The 17,514-nt window shown below is 31.1% G+C and overlaps 3 protein-coding genes across 6 annotated transcripts; 2 read left to right on the plus strand and 1 right to left on the minus strand.

The window, feature by feature from the left end:
* Positions 1–10: 10 nt before the first annotated feature.
* On the plus strand, positions 11–11,204 carry MTF-1 (Metal response element-binding Transcription Factor-1). 4 transcript variants are annotated; one of them, XM_085196690.1, is made up of 6 exons: positions 11–76; positions 993–1,174; positions 1,908–2,058; positions 6,966–7,097; positions 8,157–8,322; positions 8,440–11,204. In XM_085196690.1, exons 2-6 carry the CDS (start codon positions 1,054–1,056, stop codon positions 9,775–9,777), a joined length of 1,908 nt encoding a protein of 635 aa, XP_085052816.1. In that variant the 5' UTR covers positions 11–76; positions 993–1,053; the 3' UTR covers positions 9,778–11,204. The 4 variants fall into 4 exon arrangements, with proteins under 4 accessions (XP_085052816.1, XP_085052814.1, XP_085052813.1 ...); XM_085196687.1 differs by lacking the exon at positions 11–76 and adding an exon at positions 212–496; XM_085196689.1 differs by lacking the exon at positions 11–76 and adding an exon at positions 542–778.
* LOC146532829 (protein anon-73B1) lies at positions 11,195–12,635 on the minus strand. The gene is made up of 2 exons (XM_085196694.1): positions 12,308–12,635; positions 11,195–12,207 (listed from the first exon to the last, which is right to left on the minus strand). Exons 1-2 carry the CDS (start codon positions 12,452–12,454, stop codon positions 12,106–12,108), a joined length of 249 nt encoding a protein of 82 aa, XP_085052820.1. The 5' UTR covers positions 12,455–12,635; the 3' UTR covers positions 11,195–12,105.
* A 983-nt stretch (positions 12,636–13,618) lies between these two features.
* On the plus strand, positions 13,619–17,317 carry LOC146532830 (antichymotrypsin-2-like). Its single transcript, XM_085196697.1, has 7 exons — positions 13,619–14,208; positions 14,850–15,053; positions 15,371–15,469; positions 15,597–15,728; positions 16,129–16,341; positions 16,765–16,906; positions 17,196–17,317. Exons 1-7 carry the CDS (start codon positions 14,122–14,124, stop codon positions 17,315–17,317), a joined length of 999 nt encoding a protein of 332 aa, XP_085052823.1. The 5' UTR covers positions 13,619–14,121.
* Positions 17,318–17,514: the final 197 nt, after the last annotated feature.

The raw sequence follows: 17,514 nt of genomic DNA on the forward strand, positions 1-17,514 counted from the left end.
CAAGTGGTGTTCAATGTTCATTATAACGGGAGTTCGGCCGGGAGTACTGAGTGCGGGCGCGGGCGCCTACTTTGCGGTAACCAATCTCTCTTATAAGAAATTCAAAATTAGCGCCATCTATTCAAGTATGACGTTGACGTTTGTGTACCACGATAATACCGGTTTTTGACTTTTTGACGTTTAGCCTTTGCCTACTGATAAAGTGACAGCTTTCAACTTGAAATTTACATTAGTCTTTGACATAAAAGAAGCGAAACAACATGGCCGCTTGGCTCGGTGACAGCGGCTTTTCAAAAATTGATACACAAAACAATTTAGATAGTTTACTAGGTGACAATTTTCATTTAAATTGCAATATTAACTCTAAATCGTCCGATATATCTCCTAGAGATTTCTCCGAACCTAATTGCGTCGAAAAGCTCTTGGACAGTGTGACGTCGGATATCAAAGTAACTCCCAAGGACAAAACTGCGGATTCTCGAATTGAAATAGTATCGTAAGTTTAATTACATACATTATGTATGTGATGATATTTTCTTTGCTGTCATAAGATGCTTCTATCATGCGCGAAAACTACTCCGACTCTTAAGCGATCAGCTGTTTGTCAACATAATCACATTTCTCTTTCATACTTATGAAATGGTATATTTGTGATCCTTATCCCTCGAATTCATTTTTGGGCATTCTATTTTGGTACATTACCATCACGATGCGGTTTGAATATCCTAATTTTGTGTTCTCTAATGACTTGGATACATTCTTAAGTAATGATTAGAAGGTAACTGATACCTTTCTACTAAAGTTCGTAAATGGATTATTGGTGTTGTGTTTTAATTATAGTTATAATTGAGAATTTAGCCATCATCATGTTACACTTCATAATAAACTAGTCACTTATTTACAAATAGATCCGATTACCACTAAGCTTTATTAATATTGCATGGCCAATTGTATAACAGAATATTATTTTTTGGTAATAAATTGCTTTGTAGAAGTGATAATGAAAGATTGCCTGATGTACCAACGTCAACTATTGAACTACCAAAATCAGTCATGGACAAAAACAAAAGGAGAGTGGAGGACAATAGTGCTAGATACAAATGTGAATATGAAGGCTGTGAAAGAACATATAGTACAGTGGGAAATTTACGAACCCACATGAAAACACATAAAGGTAACCTATTTGTTATTTTTAAGGCTACCTGACTGGACCTAACAGTTATGAGTTTGTTTTTACTTGGGTAAATATATTATTTTCATTCCCTTGCTCACCATACTACAGTATCTTGGAGTGCTACATTACATTCCCTTGCTTGTGTTTTTTTTATTAAAAATACAGACATGAACAGTTTTTTAACTTTTTATTAAATATTAGTTGTATAGAATCTTTTTAGTGGTACCTCTATTATAATATTTACTATTCATTCTTATCTCATGTGCTAAGATAATCTTTAGTGTTACATAGTAAAGATAAATTCCTCCTAGATCAAGTCTGTAAACTCAAGATATAGTCATACATATGTCTATGCTAAAACAAAATTATTAAAATATTAATACTTTCAAAATTGTGATCATATTTAAAATAAATTGTTTTTGCATCTCTGTGCATATCAGAGGGAGAATATGAAAATAATTAATTCTCTCAAGTAGGTATCAAAACCATAACTATTGTTTGTCTAGTCAGATGGTGTCCCATAAATAATTAAAGTAAGAAAAATGTTTTATTTAAAAAAAAAATTTTTAAATAAAGAGATTAGTTCATTCAACAAAACGAAATCTTCAGCTTTGTATACAAAGCATATTTCTTTCCAATCTCATGCTGTCCCATATTAAAAATAGTGCAAAAACAAACTATTTATATTAAAAAAAAAAATTTAAGTTAAATATTTTTATTCTCTTATTTACAGGTGAATACAGATTTGTATGTCCAATGCAAACTTGTAACAAAGCATTTCTAACATCATACAGTTTAAAAATACATGTGCGGGCACACACTAAGGCCAAACCTTTTGCATGTAACATAGGGAATTGTAATCGAGCATTTAATACTCTATACAGGTAAGAAATTATTGCTCATTTTTTTGCTTCATGCTGCATCCCGCTTATAGCACGAGAGGCACAGGAAATTTAGTCTTCCCCACTTTCTTTCGTGGTTTTGTCTAAAGCGCTGCAGAGAGATGGAATAAAATAATTTACTTCCTCTTATTGGAAATTGAACCCACAACCGTCAAGTTCATAGTGAAATGATGTCCTACTGAGCCAAAATATTTCTACGTAATTACACATGGTTATTACGTAAATAATCAGTTGATTTGGGATTCGCTATCATTATCTGATTTGATAAGATTTTCCTGTTATGTTATGTTATCTATGAATTGGCCTAAAAATTTTGTTTATAAACTATTGCTAATTTTTTCATTTCCTTAATAATAATCAATTGAACCTTTGTGGGGGCACAGCGTGCAACTGTAAACGCGAAGGATGTGGTTTCGTTTCCCATCTTGGTAACCAGGTAAAGTGCGACCTTAAGTTCCGCCACTTAACACGCAATGCCTCGAAAATTTGGGAGCAAAAGTGGAGAATGGAAATGTCTTAATGGGAACAAACTGTCTTAATTATATTATGAAACAATTGTTTTGTCAAAATGCAAAAAAAATAAACACACAGCAACATTTATTTCCGATCATACCATCACTTGTGAGATCTTTCGGTTAAGATCCATTAGGTGCATTATTTATTTTTATGTTTTTATAATATTATATTTATAAAAATATCATCTTTTTATAATTATTCATAGCCAAACTATTGATATGTTAAGTATTTATCTATGATTATTACATTAAAAGTAGTTGTCATTTCTTTAGATATACTTTCTAAAACTTTTTTTAATTTACGACCAAATTAATAAGCATATGTGCCGTTTTTTCAACAAGAACTTTTATATTTTTTTTTAAAATTTATCGGACTGAAACTCTTATTGTAATGATACAGAAATAGAAGTAAGATATAATAACAACTTTTTCGTTGCTACTGGAACAAGGATGTGAGTCTAATCGCGGGTTCGAATCCCATTCGGGAGAATGGAATAATTTACACATTTTAATTTCCTGGCTCTGCTAACAAGGCAAAGCGAGGCGTTAATTATATTTTATAATTTATCTGTTTAAACACGCAAAAAACCTACTTTACAATCTTCTTATTTATTTTTATTCCATTTAAAATTACGTCTTATCTCATTCAATGATAAATATACTATAAACAATTAACCATGTGATATAATATTAGCCTCTCGTTGTTTACATATTATATTAAGAAACCTGCCGCCCACAGAATGAGTGAGTCACGGTACTCCAAGGTAGTTTAACGTTTTTTTTCATTCATTTTCATACATCGATTACGCAATACATTATTACAGAATTTTAGAAAATTACTAAACAACACGTCTAAGTAACTTCATGATTTATTTAGTGTTTGGAGTAAGGCCAATCCATACTTTTCATAGTAATATGTGTTTCTTAGGTTATTTTGATATACGGTTATAAGTTCAATTGCTTTAAGATAAAGTTTCTTTTTAAATAGCATAATATGAGATGTGGATGTGAAAATTTTCCAGCAGCATTTTTCGAGTCGCGTCCATTATTTCATTTTAAAATTGTATTTTGAAAATATTATAGCATTTTTATTCCACTTATTTATATCTTACATCTAATAATAATAATAAAAATCTTTATTTCCACAAAAGAAAGTAGGTAACTACATAAACAACAAAGCGTTACCTGAGAGAGACTTGTACAAGTTACACAATATAAAATGGTTCCCGACTCCCTAAGCTAGGAACAAACCTGTATTTTAGAGGGAAGTGAGTCTGGTGAAGTTTAAGTTTAAGAGAAATATTATACAAACCGAAAATGTATAATTTGGTTGAGTTGAATAGCATTATAAATATATATTTCTTTTTTAATGAAGAAAAAAGAAAAAAAATATATAATGCCATTATAATACCGCTACATTTGTGCCTAACCCGTCGAATTCATAGCTGAGATAAAAATACTACTGGAAAATTACCTCATCTAGTACGGTAAACAAAGAAATCAGTAGAAATCAAATTGAATGGATATTTTCTTTGAGATTAAAGAACCTATAATATAACAAGATGATAAAGCTATATTGTTGATGACATAAGTAGGTACATAAACGAATGGTAAATCAAACACTACTTGAATTCAATATTTATTAAACTATTGACGTTAAGGCTTATGTCTTGATTTCGTAGACTTAGAAGCTTAATTCATCTGTGCTCCAAAGGACTGTAGAACATAAAAATTATGATATAAGACATTGGCAGTGGAAAATGTCTCATTATGTACAAGACACGAGACGAGTAGACTGCCAAGTGTGTAGCGATAAATAATGTCACTCTCTTGACAAATAATTAATAAGTATTTTATTTATGTAGACCATTGTTTACACGGTCGTAAAGTTTATTTGGACTAGTGAGAATAAATTTTATTGTATTAAAATATTTTGAATGACCTAGACATCACTTAAAATTATATTAAAAAAATTATATTATTTAATATTGTGTTTAAAATATTTAAATATGGCGAAATTCTGTGACCGATCTTCATGTCTACTTAGACAATTTGTCATAACATTGAAATCAACTGATACAGTAAAACTGTTTAGACTTTTAAATATTCTTTTTAATACATCCTTCCACTTAATATTATAAATGTGAAAATTTGTGAGGATGAATATTTACTTGCAAAAAAACTACTGAACAAATTTAAATGAAACTTTGTAGTAATATAGTTTATCTTTCAAATTAACACATCATTTATGTAAACATTTAGTACAATTTGGCTATAATGTAAGGTAAATGTACGGGAGTTCGGCAGTTTAAGGCTCTCATAACTTTAAACTATTGTAAATACATTATTAAAGGTTATATGAATTTGCAAATTTTAGTGTGATCAAAGTGAGTCTTTTGACAGTAATTTAATGTGTGAATTATGCGGTTTAACTTAACCTTAATTTTTATATTAATTTATTTGTGGACCTCTAATTTGAACCCTACTTCGTGATAAAATTTAGCTCTGTTTCTAACTTCGTGAGTTTGTGTCCCCTATTTCGGGTCATAAGTTTTTACCTCGCGAGTGAGGTTTTATAATAAAAAAAATTAACACCTTTATTGGTTTTGATTGTAAAGAATTTGTAAATAAAAAAAAATAGGTAGATCAGCTTAACGACATTAAAACTTTTATAAAAAAAATCAAATCAAGTTAAGTCATCTTCACGCTGTATCCCGCACACAGCAGGATAGGCCTAGGTAGATAGGTAGGTAGGTAGGTAGGAACCTAGTGTTTTTAAAACACTCCGTTCCCCACTTTCTGCGGAATTCCGGAGTCACAGCATGTTAAGAGGCACAACTCAACGCCGCGCTTTGCCTGAAATATAAATTTAAATAAATATTTTCTATTTTCTATACTATTCCTATTTTCATCTCCTGGAGTGGGGATCGAACCCACAACCAGTCGGTTTTACAGTCACACTTTGTACTCCTGCGCCACGAGTAGCCCCAACTTTTATAATTTACAAATTATATAAGCTCAGTTTTAAAAAAACTACATTTTTGAACTTTTATATATTTTTTTTATAAAAAATATATAAAAAAACTCAAAAAGTTAAATTTTTTGAAGCTAGGTATGCCAGTTTATAGAACTATATATTTTCGCAACCAGTTTGTACGGCGTTTTGTGTTTAGTAGGTATACTCGTATATTATATTCTTGAAAAATTCTTGAAAAAATAAAAAGATCTTTATTTATACTTATAACAAGACTAAGATAAACACTATTAACAAAGACAAAGAAGTCAATGTGCTGATTTTACGTAGATTTATTTGTCACGAAGTTAGAGAAAATCATGAAATGTAGGGGATCTTACTTCGTGTTACTGATTTTAGTAACTTCCGCAGTTCTATTTATTCAGTATTTTTTACATTATGTAAAGTAATCATTAACTACCACGTATATTCGATAAAATACACAAAAATAAATTATAAAGGTTGATTAAAAAATAAAATTACATTGGCAGTACCTATACGAATTTAGCTTAAAATTACCAATTCAGGTTACCTTTAAAATAGTAATATACAAATTTAAGTGGACAAAACATATACCGAATTTCGATCACGAGAAACTTTAATAAATACAGTAACTGATTTTAAGCTTTAAATTTAAATTATCTTAGTTATAACATAAATATAAATTTATTAAAAAGTATCTAAGATTTCCCTAATTCGGTAGTAACACGAAATAGCGGACACTTGATAAATAAAATGTCTGCTATTTCGTGAATCGATTTATTGCAATTTTAAAAGAATTTTATGCTTCCATCTATTTTTTTTTTCAATAAAATGTTTTTTTATAGAATACAACAAAGCATATATTCAATGTTTTATTCGAATAACTTATCTTTGTCTTTCTACAACCTTAAGAAATTCTTACGCTAGTCTTACGGTCGCGAGCATCGCAGACACGTTACAATGCAGTTTGTAGCCAACTCTGCGTTTAAAATGTCGCTATACGCTCAATTTTATCATTAAAATATTGTTACTTAGTTTTTAGACAGTTGAAAGTATAAAGATTATATACCAATATATAGTTTCCGTAAATAATACTTAAATTGCTTATTATTTTTACCAGAAGCAAAACTCACGAAACCACGTACTATCACGAAGTTACCGTCACTTACCTTAACAATCAAGTTAAGCGGGTGAGGCCATGAATTTATTTATCTTTTTACTTCCCACTTATATCAATGAATATAATGTATCTCATATGCCACCAATACAACATCACTATATATCATATACTTTTAAATTTATTAGAAATTAAAAAAATACATATATTACAAACCTTTTGGATAACTTTCATACTCAACAGGTGAACATTTGAATTTCAGACTAAAGGCACACCAAAGACTACACAGCGGCGACACATTCAATTGCAAAGCAGACGGCTGCACCAAATTCTTTACGACACTAAGCGATCTGAAAAAACACATACGAACACACACACAAGAACGACCGTATAAGTAAGTTGATTTTTTTTCTTTAGTTTTGTCTAGCTTCAGTAATTTATTTACATAATTATGTGATTTGTGTCTATGTCGATTATTTAATATTTTCAAAACATGGAGATTATAATATTGTTTTTATAATATTGAAGAGATATTGAAATAAAATTGCTTACCTATTACTTTATATTATATATTTTTTATTACAAAATTGATATTTTGTGCTTCGTTTGTTCAATAAATGATTGAAATAAAACATAAAATGCTATTTTCAAACGCCATCTATTCATGAACACTGACGACAGCTATGTACAGATAAGTCGACGAATCGTGTTCTCTCTGAATTTAGGCTTTCTGAATTTTTGTGTTCATTGTTCACTCAGGAAGAAAATAATGAAAAATAAGAAAAATCCTAAAATCTAATCTCCGCAACCAATCTACAGCTAACTTCAGTACGGCCACGTCTCCTTGACAGTTATAACCACTATTACCACGACAACACTAACTGACTAAAACTGTACAATAATTATTACAAATTCAATAATATTTATTTTTATTTAATGACATATTGGCCTGTATTTTTATATAGTTACAAGTTTGATCTAATATAGCTAACACGGACTTGCTAGGAGGGCTACGTAAAAATAACCTGGTGTCAAGCCAATTTGTGGTGAAACTTGATATTGAGCTTCCTTGCCAGGGCGTTTTTTGTTTTCAATTTTTGTTTCCCTCTATGGCAGACAAAGAGCCCACTCAACACATTATCTGGAATTGGTTTGGAAAGACCTTTAGGTTCTTTTTTGAAATTGAAATTTCTTGATCTAGGAAATACGAGATTTATCTTTTTATGGTCCATGCAGACTAAGTTGGAACGGCAACTCGTACTCTACTTGTAACATCTGTTGCAGTCGTGGCTACACTGAAGGTACGATTTCTGTACTTATACGTATTGTTCCCATGCGCAATGAAAGTGAAAGTAAATAGCCATTCACATCTAACTTCAGGGCGGCCACGACTCGTAACCCGTACTATACTAAAATGTTATAAAATAGTAATATTAAACTAAATTGAACACAGATGCGTAACAGACGGTTGCGGTAAATCCTTCACCGCGTCTCATCATCTGAAAGCGCACGCTCGCACCCACTCCGGTAGTCGTCCGTTTGCGTGCACGGAGCCGGGATGCGGGAAACTGTTCTCCACTATCACCAGCCTGAAGGCCCACGCTAGGAAACATCATCAGGTATGCTTGTTTCTCTTATACGGTAGAAACTTGAGGTGTATGTGTGTTTTACCTCTTTTCTAATTGTATGTTTCCTTTGTATCGGGTTTTTAATTATCTATTATTTTAATTCTACAGACTGAGCCCGAAGCGCAAACAGTGGAGGTAGTCGAAAATACAACAGCAAAGCCTCAAACAAATGTTATGAACTGGGACAGTTTATTAGAATCCTTTGGTAGAATAACTACTGAATCTAACTCAACTGACGGTAGCTTAGAGGATATAAACAATGTAAATCTTAATAACACTATGGACATAACCGAACTGCTATTCGATAATGCTACAAGTGAAGCCAAATTCGACAATCCAACAGATTACGACTTGAGCAATCTTGAACTTTCGCCGTTTATAGATAAAAATTTGAAAAAGGATCAAGATATATGGGTCGATAAAAGTGAAGTTAAAACAAAAGCGTTGCAATTGGCTTTGGCCAATGAAGTTGAAGTTCAAGCTCCATGGATAGACGTTACAGCGCTAGCGTCCTCTATACAAGAAACACCAGTCAATATAAAAGATAATACACCAGAAAATATATTCACTCTTGCGACTTCAGTACCAACGCATATGCAAAGTTATATAGATCTTAATTCAGAAATACCCACGGCTAACATAATAAATGAAACTTTCGATTTGGACACGCCCAATATTTTGGATGTTAGCGATAAAGTGTTTAATGATAGCGAACTAGTAACTAATATAGATTCAAGTAAACTAACAGATGTAGAAGCGTTTTTGAAAAATGATGATGACGACGATAGAACGTTGCATACACCACCACCTAGGGAACAACATAATATCGAAATTAATCCAGCTAATTCAGTTCTTTTTAATACAGATCTAACACTTGAAGACACATTGTTATTCGATAACGAACCTCCATCCAATATGTACGTAGTGAAAACGGAAAACATATTTGGTAAAAAAGCTAAAAACGCTTTAGAGCAAATAGCCTCAGATGCTGGTATTTGTTCTTGTAGCGATTGTAAATGCGATCCGAACGACGGTGAGTGTAGGAATTGTCACGAACAAAAGGAAACTTGTAACGACGACAAGTGTTCGTGTATTGATTGCAAATGTAATCACGCTGAAATGAAATGTGCCGTTGGTTGCGGGAAAGCGACGGATACGAAAAATAACACGTTTTTACACTACCATAAACGTCATAACGAAACTAATTTAGAAGAATTCGGTGTTTACACACACGAGTGTGATGAAAGTTTTCCGGAATTAGTTAAAAATATTAAGTGCTCGTGTAGTAAAAGCGAATGTGGTACAAAAGATACAACGGATTCTAATAAAAATTCGTGTTGTGTGACAATATGTTTCAAAAAATTAGAAGCGTTCAAACAGTTTTTAACGGATACGGAATTGATAAATGCGCTCAAAGTTAACAATTTTAATGTAACGACGACATGATTGTATTTATTGTTGATTATATGTATTTTGCATTTAAATTCGTACAAAGCGTTGAAATTATATTTTTTAGGTCTATAAATAATGGAAATTTTGTAATACCTATTACATAGTTTTATAACCAAATGATACTTTTTTATGATATTTATTTGTTATATACAATGTTAATATTTTCATAAGAAGTGCTAAGTAACTTCATATGTAATTTGTAACTTTGGTGCTTTTAAGAGTTTTAAATAATTATATTTGGAATATTATGAATAAAAAATAAACTTTTACCTCTAGTTCTAGTAAGGATTAAAACTTACATATTTTGATAATATTATAAAAAAAAAGGAAACTTTACTTAAATAAATTAAACATTTAAATCTAAATAAACTATAAAACATGACCAGTTTATAACATTCAAATTGTTGCACAAAAGATACATCTTAGAGGACATAAAATAGAAATAAAATAATATCAAAGATTAGGGATATCAAAGTTCAGACACAAAAAGATAATTTTTAACATATATCAAAACAAAATATTAATTTATCTATTATATTACTTTGATTGAACTCAAACTTGTTGATATACTACCAAAGAAAAGGATTTCAGGAAAGTTCAGCAAAATTCCACATTAGATATCTTATTTATATGACAAAGCTACTTAAACGGAAATATACTTAATCTACTAAATTACCTATGGTACAATTATTTTTGTACTTTTGCAATATTTTTTTAAGTTTCTTAGAGAAAATAATACAATTGTCTATATACCATAATAAGATCACACAAAGGTCACAAAAATATATGACAATAATATTAAAGTAATTAGTTAAGTAATTTGAGAAAAATAATATATTTGCATTACAAAGGTATTAGATTGTTTACAATTTCTTCTGAGCTGTTTATATTTATTTGTCTGTCTTATCTATGATATAAAAACCTTTGATTCTGTCTAATATAATATCGAAGATATTTAACTAAATAAAGTTTTAGCCTTTATATGGAAAAGAACAACTGTTGAGTCTGTTGCCAGCTCTTTTCAGTACTGGCTTTTGTCATGTTCATTTGATCAGTCAATTACTCATCAATTCATATGCAACATGTAATATCAGTCTAATACAAGTACTTTTTATTTATTCTTTAATATATATGTGTATTTAAATTATTAAATGTTGAAGTGCCTTCTTTACACAATTTTTTGATATTATATGGAAAGTGATGCCTCTATGGTGCCATGTCTTTTTATATACTTTTTTAAATCAAGTTAATATATTTATATATTGTTATTAAAATAATAAAATAAGTGCCTTATGTTGTTCTAAATTGTAAGGTTGTACAGTTTAAAAGTAAATGAAATTTTATATAAATAAGTAAGCAATAATAAAATAAAATGCTGTTAATTTTCTAGTCCAAGTAACAAATAAAAAGCTTTTTGAATATTATGTGTTTTATTATTTTTTTCTATTACAGAGTAGATTGAGATCGCTGACACATTAATTATAACATTCTGACATTCTAATAAATTTCAAGTAGCCAAATGTTTATCATATGAACATAGATATACTGTAAAGTATAAAACAGTCACAATTTTGTTGGATATAAAATAATTATTACAATTTATGAACATGTTCATATCTTGTCGTTGTTTAATTTTTTTTTTAATTTAACACATGAGAAAAAGGGTATAGATAGATCGGCACAGTGTGGTTACAAAGTGACCCTGTAAGTTTGGTGAACAGACATAGACTTATACATAACACATTCACACCAGGTAATTTGGGATGTGACTCAGTGAATAAGCTTCAAGAGCATCGCCTAGGATCATATCACTATGGCCAGATTGCCTGGAATATAAAGGAAAAAGTGCCTTGCTACTCCGCCACTCAACACGCAATGCCAGCAGAATTCAGCAGAAAGTGTAGTATGGAGTGTCTTAACACTAGTGTCTCACTGTGTGCAGGATACAGTGTGAAGCTGATATAAGTGCCTCGCTAGTGATGCCCAGGGAAGTGATGGCTGGATGTTGTAATGTAAGACATACACAACAATGGACTAACCAACAAAGGTGTTGACAGTTGTGCAATGGATGCAGATTGTATGAGAAACCAGAGCCTGGCAAAAAATTCTGATAGAAGACAAAGTAAATATTCCATATATGTATTAATATTCCTTTCAGTATATTTTAACAAAAAAAAGTATTCATTAACTACAAGGCTGCATCAATTTCACATATATTAGTTAAAAATAAGTAAAATAAAGTTAATAGAAGTTTGCTTAAATATAGTAAACACTGAGATTCTAATTACGATTAAAGAATTTTTAAAGTTATCCATGTTTTATTTAACGTCGCTTTTTTTTGTCGTGACGCCTGGCTCGGGAAACAGTGGCTCGATGACCAGGTGATGATTGTTCCGAGCTACATTCATCGCTATCAGTGTAGGCCTAAAATTAAAGTAAGTTTGAATAAAAGTCTGATTTGTTTGTGTTGAAATTAAAGGAAAATAATTAAGTTTTTTTATTCATTATTAATTTACATGTGTACCTTTTCGTATGGATGAGTTTCGCTTTGTTCATCAGTTAGTGTTACGCATGCCAACAGACAAATCAACTGGAAAGCTGCGCCAATGTATAGGCCATATCGGATCACAGTGCTCATCATGTCTTCGGCGAAAATTTCATTTGGTATCATACTGTTAAATACTCTTTAATTGTTGGAAGCTTATGTTTTAATAGGTTTTCCTTTTCGTGAAATTTTTCTTTCACAAATCACCGGTTTTAGGTTTCAGTTTTTTTTGTTTAAGGGTTGATCAATACGCCGAAAACCAAAGCAAAAAACAAAGCGTATATGTCAATGTCAACCGTAAAGTGTACACCACAGAGAAGACATAGCTTGAATTGGCATTTACAATATAGGTTATATAGAAATATTTAAATATAAATAAATTAAAATGATTACGGTACACTAAATAAAAAAAACATTTCATATTACAACTTGGCTGACATTTTTGAAAAATGTGTAATAATAAAGCTAAAAAAATGGTAATTAATATATGTTATTATCTTTAATGAATTAGGATCATCTAATAAGTTACAAATGATTAAGTATTTAAAGAATTATATTGATAATCAGAAATGAATAATAGGTTTCATTGCCCAAACAAATTATCAAAGACAGCGATTTTCAAGTTATCTGGACTAAAAAATTTACGAACATATGTGTGATTTTGTGTTCCCTTTTATTTCTTCATCGAATATTTCGTCAGACTTTTTTAATTTTAATTAACTACATTTCCATACGAAATAACAATCGCTACTCATATACATAGTTGTGTGCATTAATTACTTATGTTTTTAATTATTTACGTGAAAGCCATGAAATTAACAATTACTTAAATGTAATATTTTTGTTTTCTCGTAGATTTAGTACATTGTGTAGTTGACAAGAAGAAAATTAATTTTCCTATTTTTATAATGAACCAATCTTATATCCGTTAATATGAAAATAACATTTACATGTAAATATCGACCTTTTTAGCTAAGAGTTTTTTTTTATTTTTACGGCTTAGGTAGACCCTTCGTTCCCCACTTTCCATTGAATTCTTAAAGCTTAAACTCTGGGAACTTAACGCTTTGCCTTTGTACCAAAGCGAGTACAGAAAAATATAAAATATATCGTCATTTTTATAGGCTAATTGCGATGCGATTAAAATTATTGTTGATTTAATTTTTAGCTTTAGTAGTGTTCATTACAGTAATCACAATATCAACAAAGAAACACAATCGTGCTTCTGTAATCTGGTATAACGATTCTAGTGGGCAATGGAGGAAATATAATAAAAATTTAGACTTTAGGGGGTCTCTAAGAAAATCATTTTTCGTGGTAAGTGATGAATGTGATATACCTAAACATGACGAAAAAAGATAATTTAAGTAATAAAGAAATAGAAAGGTAAATGTTAATATTTAAAAATATGTTATTAGTTGTATTCTCTCTTTGGCTTATAAAAACCTTCTGTTACCAACAAAAATCCCTGTTAAGTGCGAGTCGGACTAGTCCATCGATGATTCCGTACCAATTTTAGGATTGTGACAATCTATCACGACTATCTTTCTTAGTAGGATACACGCGAAAGATAAAACATCACAATTTTTGTATTATTTTATTTAATTAATGCTATTTGGGGGAAAGTTGGGAACGGCCTTAATGGGAGTGGAGTGTTTTAACACTAGGTTCCCTGGTTCCTTGTGCCTACCCTTTGCGGAATACAGCGTGAACTTAATAAATCATTTCAATTTAAGCATAGTGCACTCTCTACACCAAATGACAACACGATTTGTTCACCAATCTCAGTATTAATGCCTCTTGCTAAATTGGCTCTTGGCGCTGAAGGAGCAACCCTAGAAGAACTTCTTACTGCTATTGGAGTAACAAAAAGATCTTTGGTAATATAGAACATAACTTCTATTTTTCTAACTCATTTATCACTTTCTTTAAAATATTTTTTATAAAGAACACGCGTCAATTAACAAAAGGTGTAATATATTCACTTCCTGGTAGCAAGGCAAAATCGCGGCGTTGGTTTCCCCCACTACAATACATAATGCCCCGAAAATTCGTCTGGAAATTAGGAACGGAGTGTCTTAACACTAGATCTTCCCTTTGCCTTACTATATGCGGAATTCAACGTAGAGTTAAAAAAATATATTTCAAAAAGTAAGATATAATGAAATATTTATATTTCCTCGCTTTGGTAACGAGGTTAAACGCGGTCTTAAGTTCCGCCACCCAACACGTAATGTCTCCAGAATTCGATGGAAAAGGAAAAACCGAGTTAAGGGGACCGGAGTGTCTCAACACTAGGTTCTCAGGTTCTCTCTGCCAACCTCACTATGTGCGGAAAACAGCGTGAAGCTAGAAAAAAAGATGTTGGGTACTTTCGAGCAATGTTTAGTTCTTAAAACATGTAAAATAAATAAAGTATCGCGCAGTTCACAAATATGCCAGAGTTAAGCTCTTTCGTAATATTATACTTCGTTATTAGTGATTCTTCTTCTTCTATAACGTTTACTAATACTTGTTCTAGATCGGTAATGATTTTAAGCCAATAATAGCAGTTTTGAAGTATGTTCCGGGTGTTAAGTTGGATATCGCCAGCAAGATTTACATATCAGTCAAAACTCATTTACAAAAAAACTTTAGTGATCAAGCGCGTGAAATTTTTGAGTTTTCTGCGGAAAAACTGGATTTTCAATATCCTATATTTGCAGCGCAGGAGATAAATTCTTGGGTAAGTTTTTCCTAAAGACGTCGATGCAAGACTATTCGAAAATAGACAAAGAGTTTTAAAAAGTAAATAGGTATATTAATAGGATCGATTCTAAAGCAAAGAAGTTCAATATTATGTTTTGACACGCCACGATATATTTTTTTGGGAATATAGGCAATCGAACCCATATACGTCGTGTTAACAGTCACAGCGTACACTACAAGTAATTAGCAAGGAGACCGTATTTTTTTATTCATTATATTTAATTGTACTTATTTTACAATGTAATGACGCTATATATTTGTATATTGAGTATTGAAAAATATTTAATATTTTAGGTATCACTTCAAACCAACAGTGTAATAAAAAATATAATAACTCCAGCTGATATATTGCCTACGACCTCCATGATAATCATTAATGCAGTATACTTTAGCGTAAGTTTGAAACAATACCTACAGCAAATATTAGTAAAGATCGGTTGTAAGTGCACCTAATGCTTGTTTGTTTAATGTTTAGTCTTAAAAACTTACGACAATCGAGTATACAAATTTCAAATTACAGGGTAAATGGAATAATGCGTTTGAAAAGATCCAAAGTGTTAAATTTCATGGTCCAAATTCCTTTAAAATATTAACAATGATGACTCGTACAGGTTTTTATAATTATACCAAAAGTGAGGCTCTAGGAGCTGAAGTAAGTTAGAATATATACTTTTTTATTATTCTGTATTTTCTTCTCTTATGTCACTCTCACGAGACTCTTTTCGTTGGTCAAGACCATACATATATATCTCAAGATCGCGTGAAGGCATCAAACGAAGGTTCTCGTTGACTTACAACCATGAAACTAGTACCTTAAACCTCCGTGGGTAAGTTTCTATTCTTATCCAATCTTTTTAACTTGTATTCTGTAACATTGTCCTATCTGGTAAGGAATGAAAATCAAGAAAAAGATCCAGATCTACTCACACATTTTTTAGAGAAATGCACAACCAAATGGTATAAACCTATAATCACCGTGTGTTGTCTTATAAACTAAACTGAGTTTAGAAATATTTAAATGAGATGGATTGTGTATTATGTAAATATTACAGTTAATAAAGATTCCTTATAAATGGGAGAGGGCTATATTCATGATAGTATTACCAACAAGTCGTACAGGCTTGCCGCTTCTACTAAGTCAGTTGAAGATAGCACCTGAAGTGTTGGACGCGGCAATGACTAATATGAGGCCTACAATGACACAAATAATCATGCCGAAATTTAAAATCGAGACGGAATTGAATTTAAATGAAATGTATCAGAAGGTGTGTATAAGAGTTATTTTTGGATGTAGCTGGGCAGGCAAGGACAGCATAATGTCAAATCACTCCAGCCCCAATTTTCTGTTAAGTTTTGGAGGTAGTGCGAATTGAGAGGCGGAACTCAACGCCGGTCTTTGCCTCGATACCAGAAGAAATGAAAATGTTGAATATTTCACTTCGTCGAGTGGGATTCGAACCCATAACATATCGCGTTGACAGTTACCCGCTTGGGCCCCTGCGCCACGACGCCTCTAAAAGTGTATAAAGTTCTTCTTGAAGCTATTTTAATACGTATAATAGCTTGTATGTGGATCTCACACACTCGCAAATACATCCCTAATATTTTTCTATTAATAGAATGATATACTACACAAGTTTTTTTTATATATTAATCTGTAAGTATATTTAAGAATTCATTTATTTTAGATGGGTGTACAAAAAATGTTTGATGCTCGTCAATCTGAACTTGTTAAAATAGTGAGAGATGAAACACTGTTTGTTTCGAAGTCCAAACATAAAGCTTACATTGACGTCAACGAGTATGGGACTGAAGCTGGAGCCGGTACTGGTAAGTAACGAACACTGAATAAAAAAATATTTGGAAAAACAAAAACCCCGACTGCCTAAAACTAAAAAAAAATAAAGAAGCCCAATAGTTTATTAGGATTAACAGTCGGGACCTGGTAAGGATTTTATTGTTTGAAGAATTACTTATAGATCCCGACTGTCTATCTTATAGCTATCTTGGCGGGACGTAAAGAACGGAGTAGCTCTTAATGTGAATGGAATTGTGTTCATTTTTATATATTATTAAATTTCAGTATGTCTTTTTGTTTTATTTTTATATATTGTTCTAGGCACAATGACGTCAAAATTAGCACAACCAGTGGCATTTTTCAAAGCGGATCATCCGTTTTTATATTTCATTTTTGTCAACGGTCAACAACTTTTGTCTGGAACATATGTTAATCCTCAATAAATAACAAATATATATAAAAAAGTTTAAATAATAAAGAAAAAAATTAAGTACATTCTTTTATAAAATATATTTTGCCACGAATGCCTACGAATGCCTACGAATACTTACAGTGTTATACCTATGTAGTAAACAATTGAATTATTTCAATTATTACCGTAATTATAACATTTTAAAATATATTAACTTATTTTTGGCTT

This window comes from Heliconius melpomene, chromosome 13, assembly GCF_056956725.1.
Source record: "Heliconius melpomene rosina isolate 202511_hmr_F chromosome 13, ASM5695672v1, whole genome shotgun sequence".
Lineage (NCBI taxonomy): Eukaryota > Metazoa > Arthropoda > Insecta > Lepidoptera > Nymphalidae > Heliconius > Heliconius melpomene.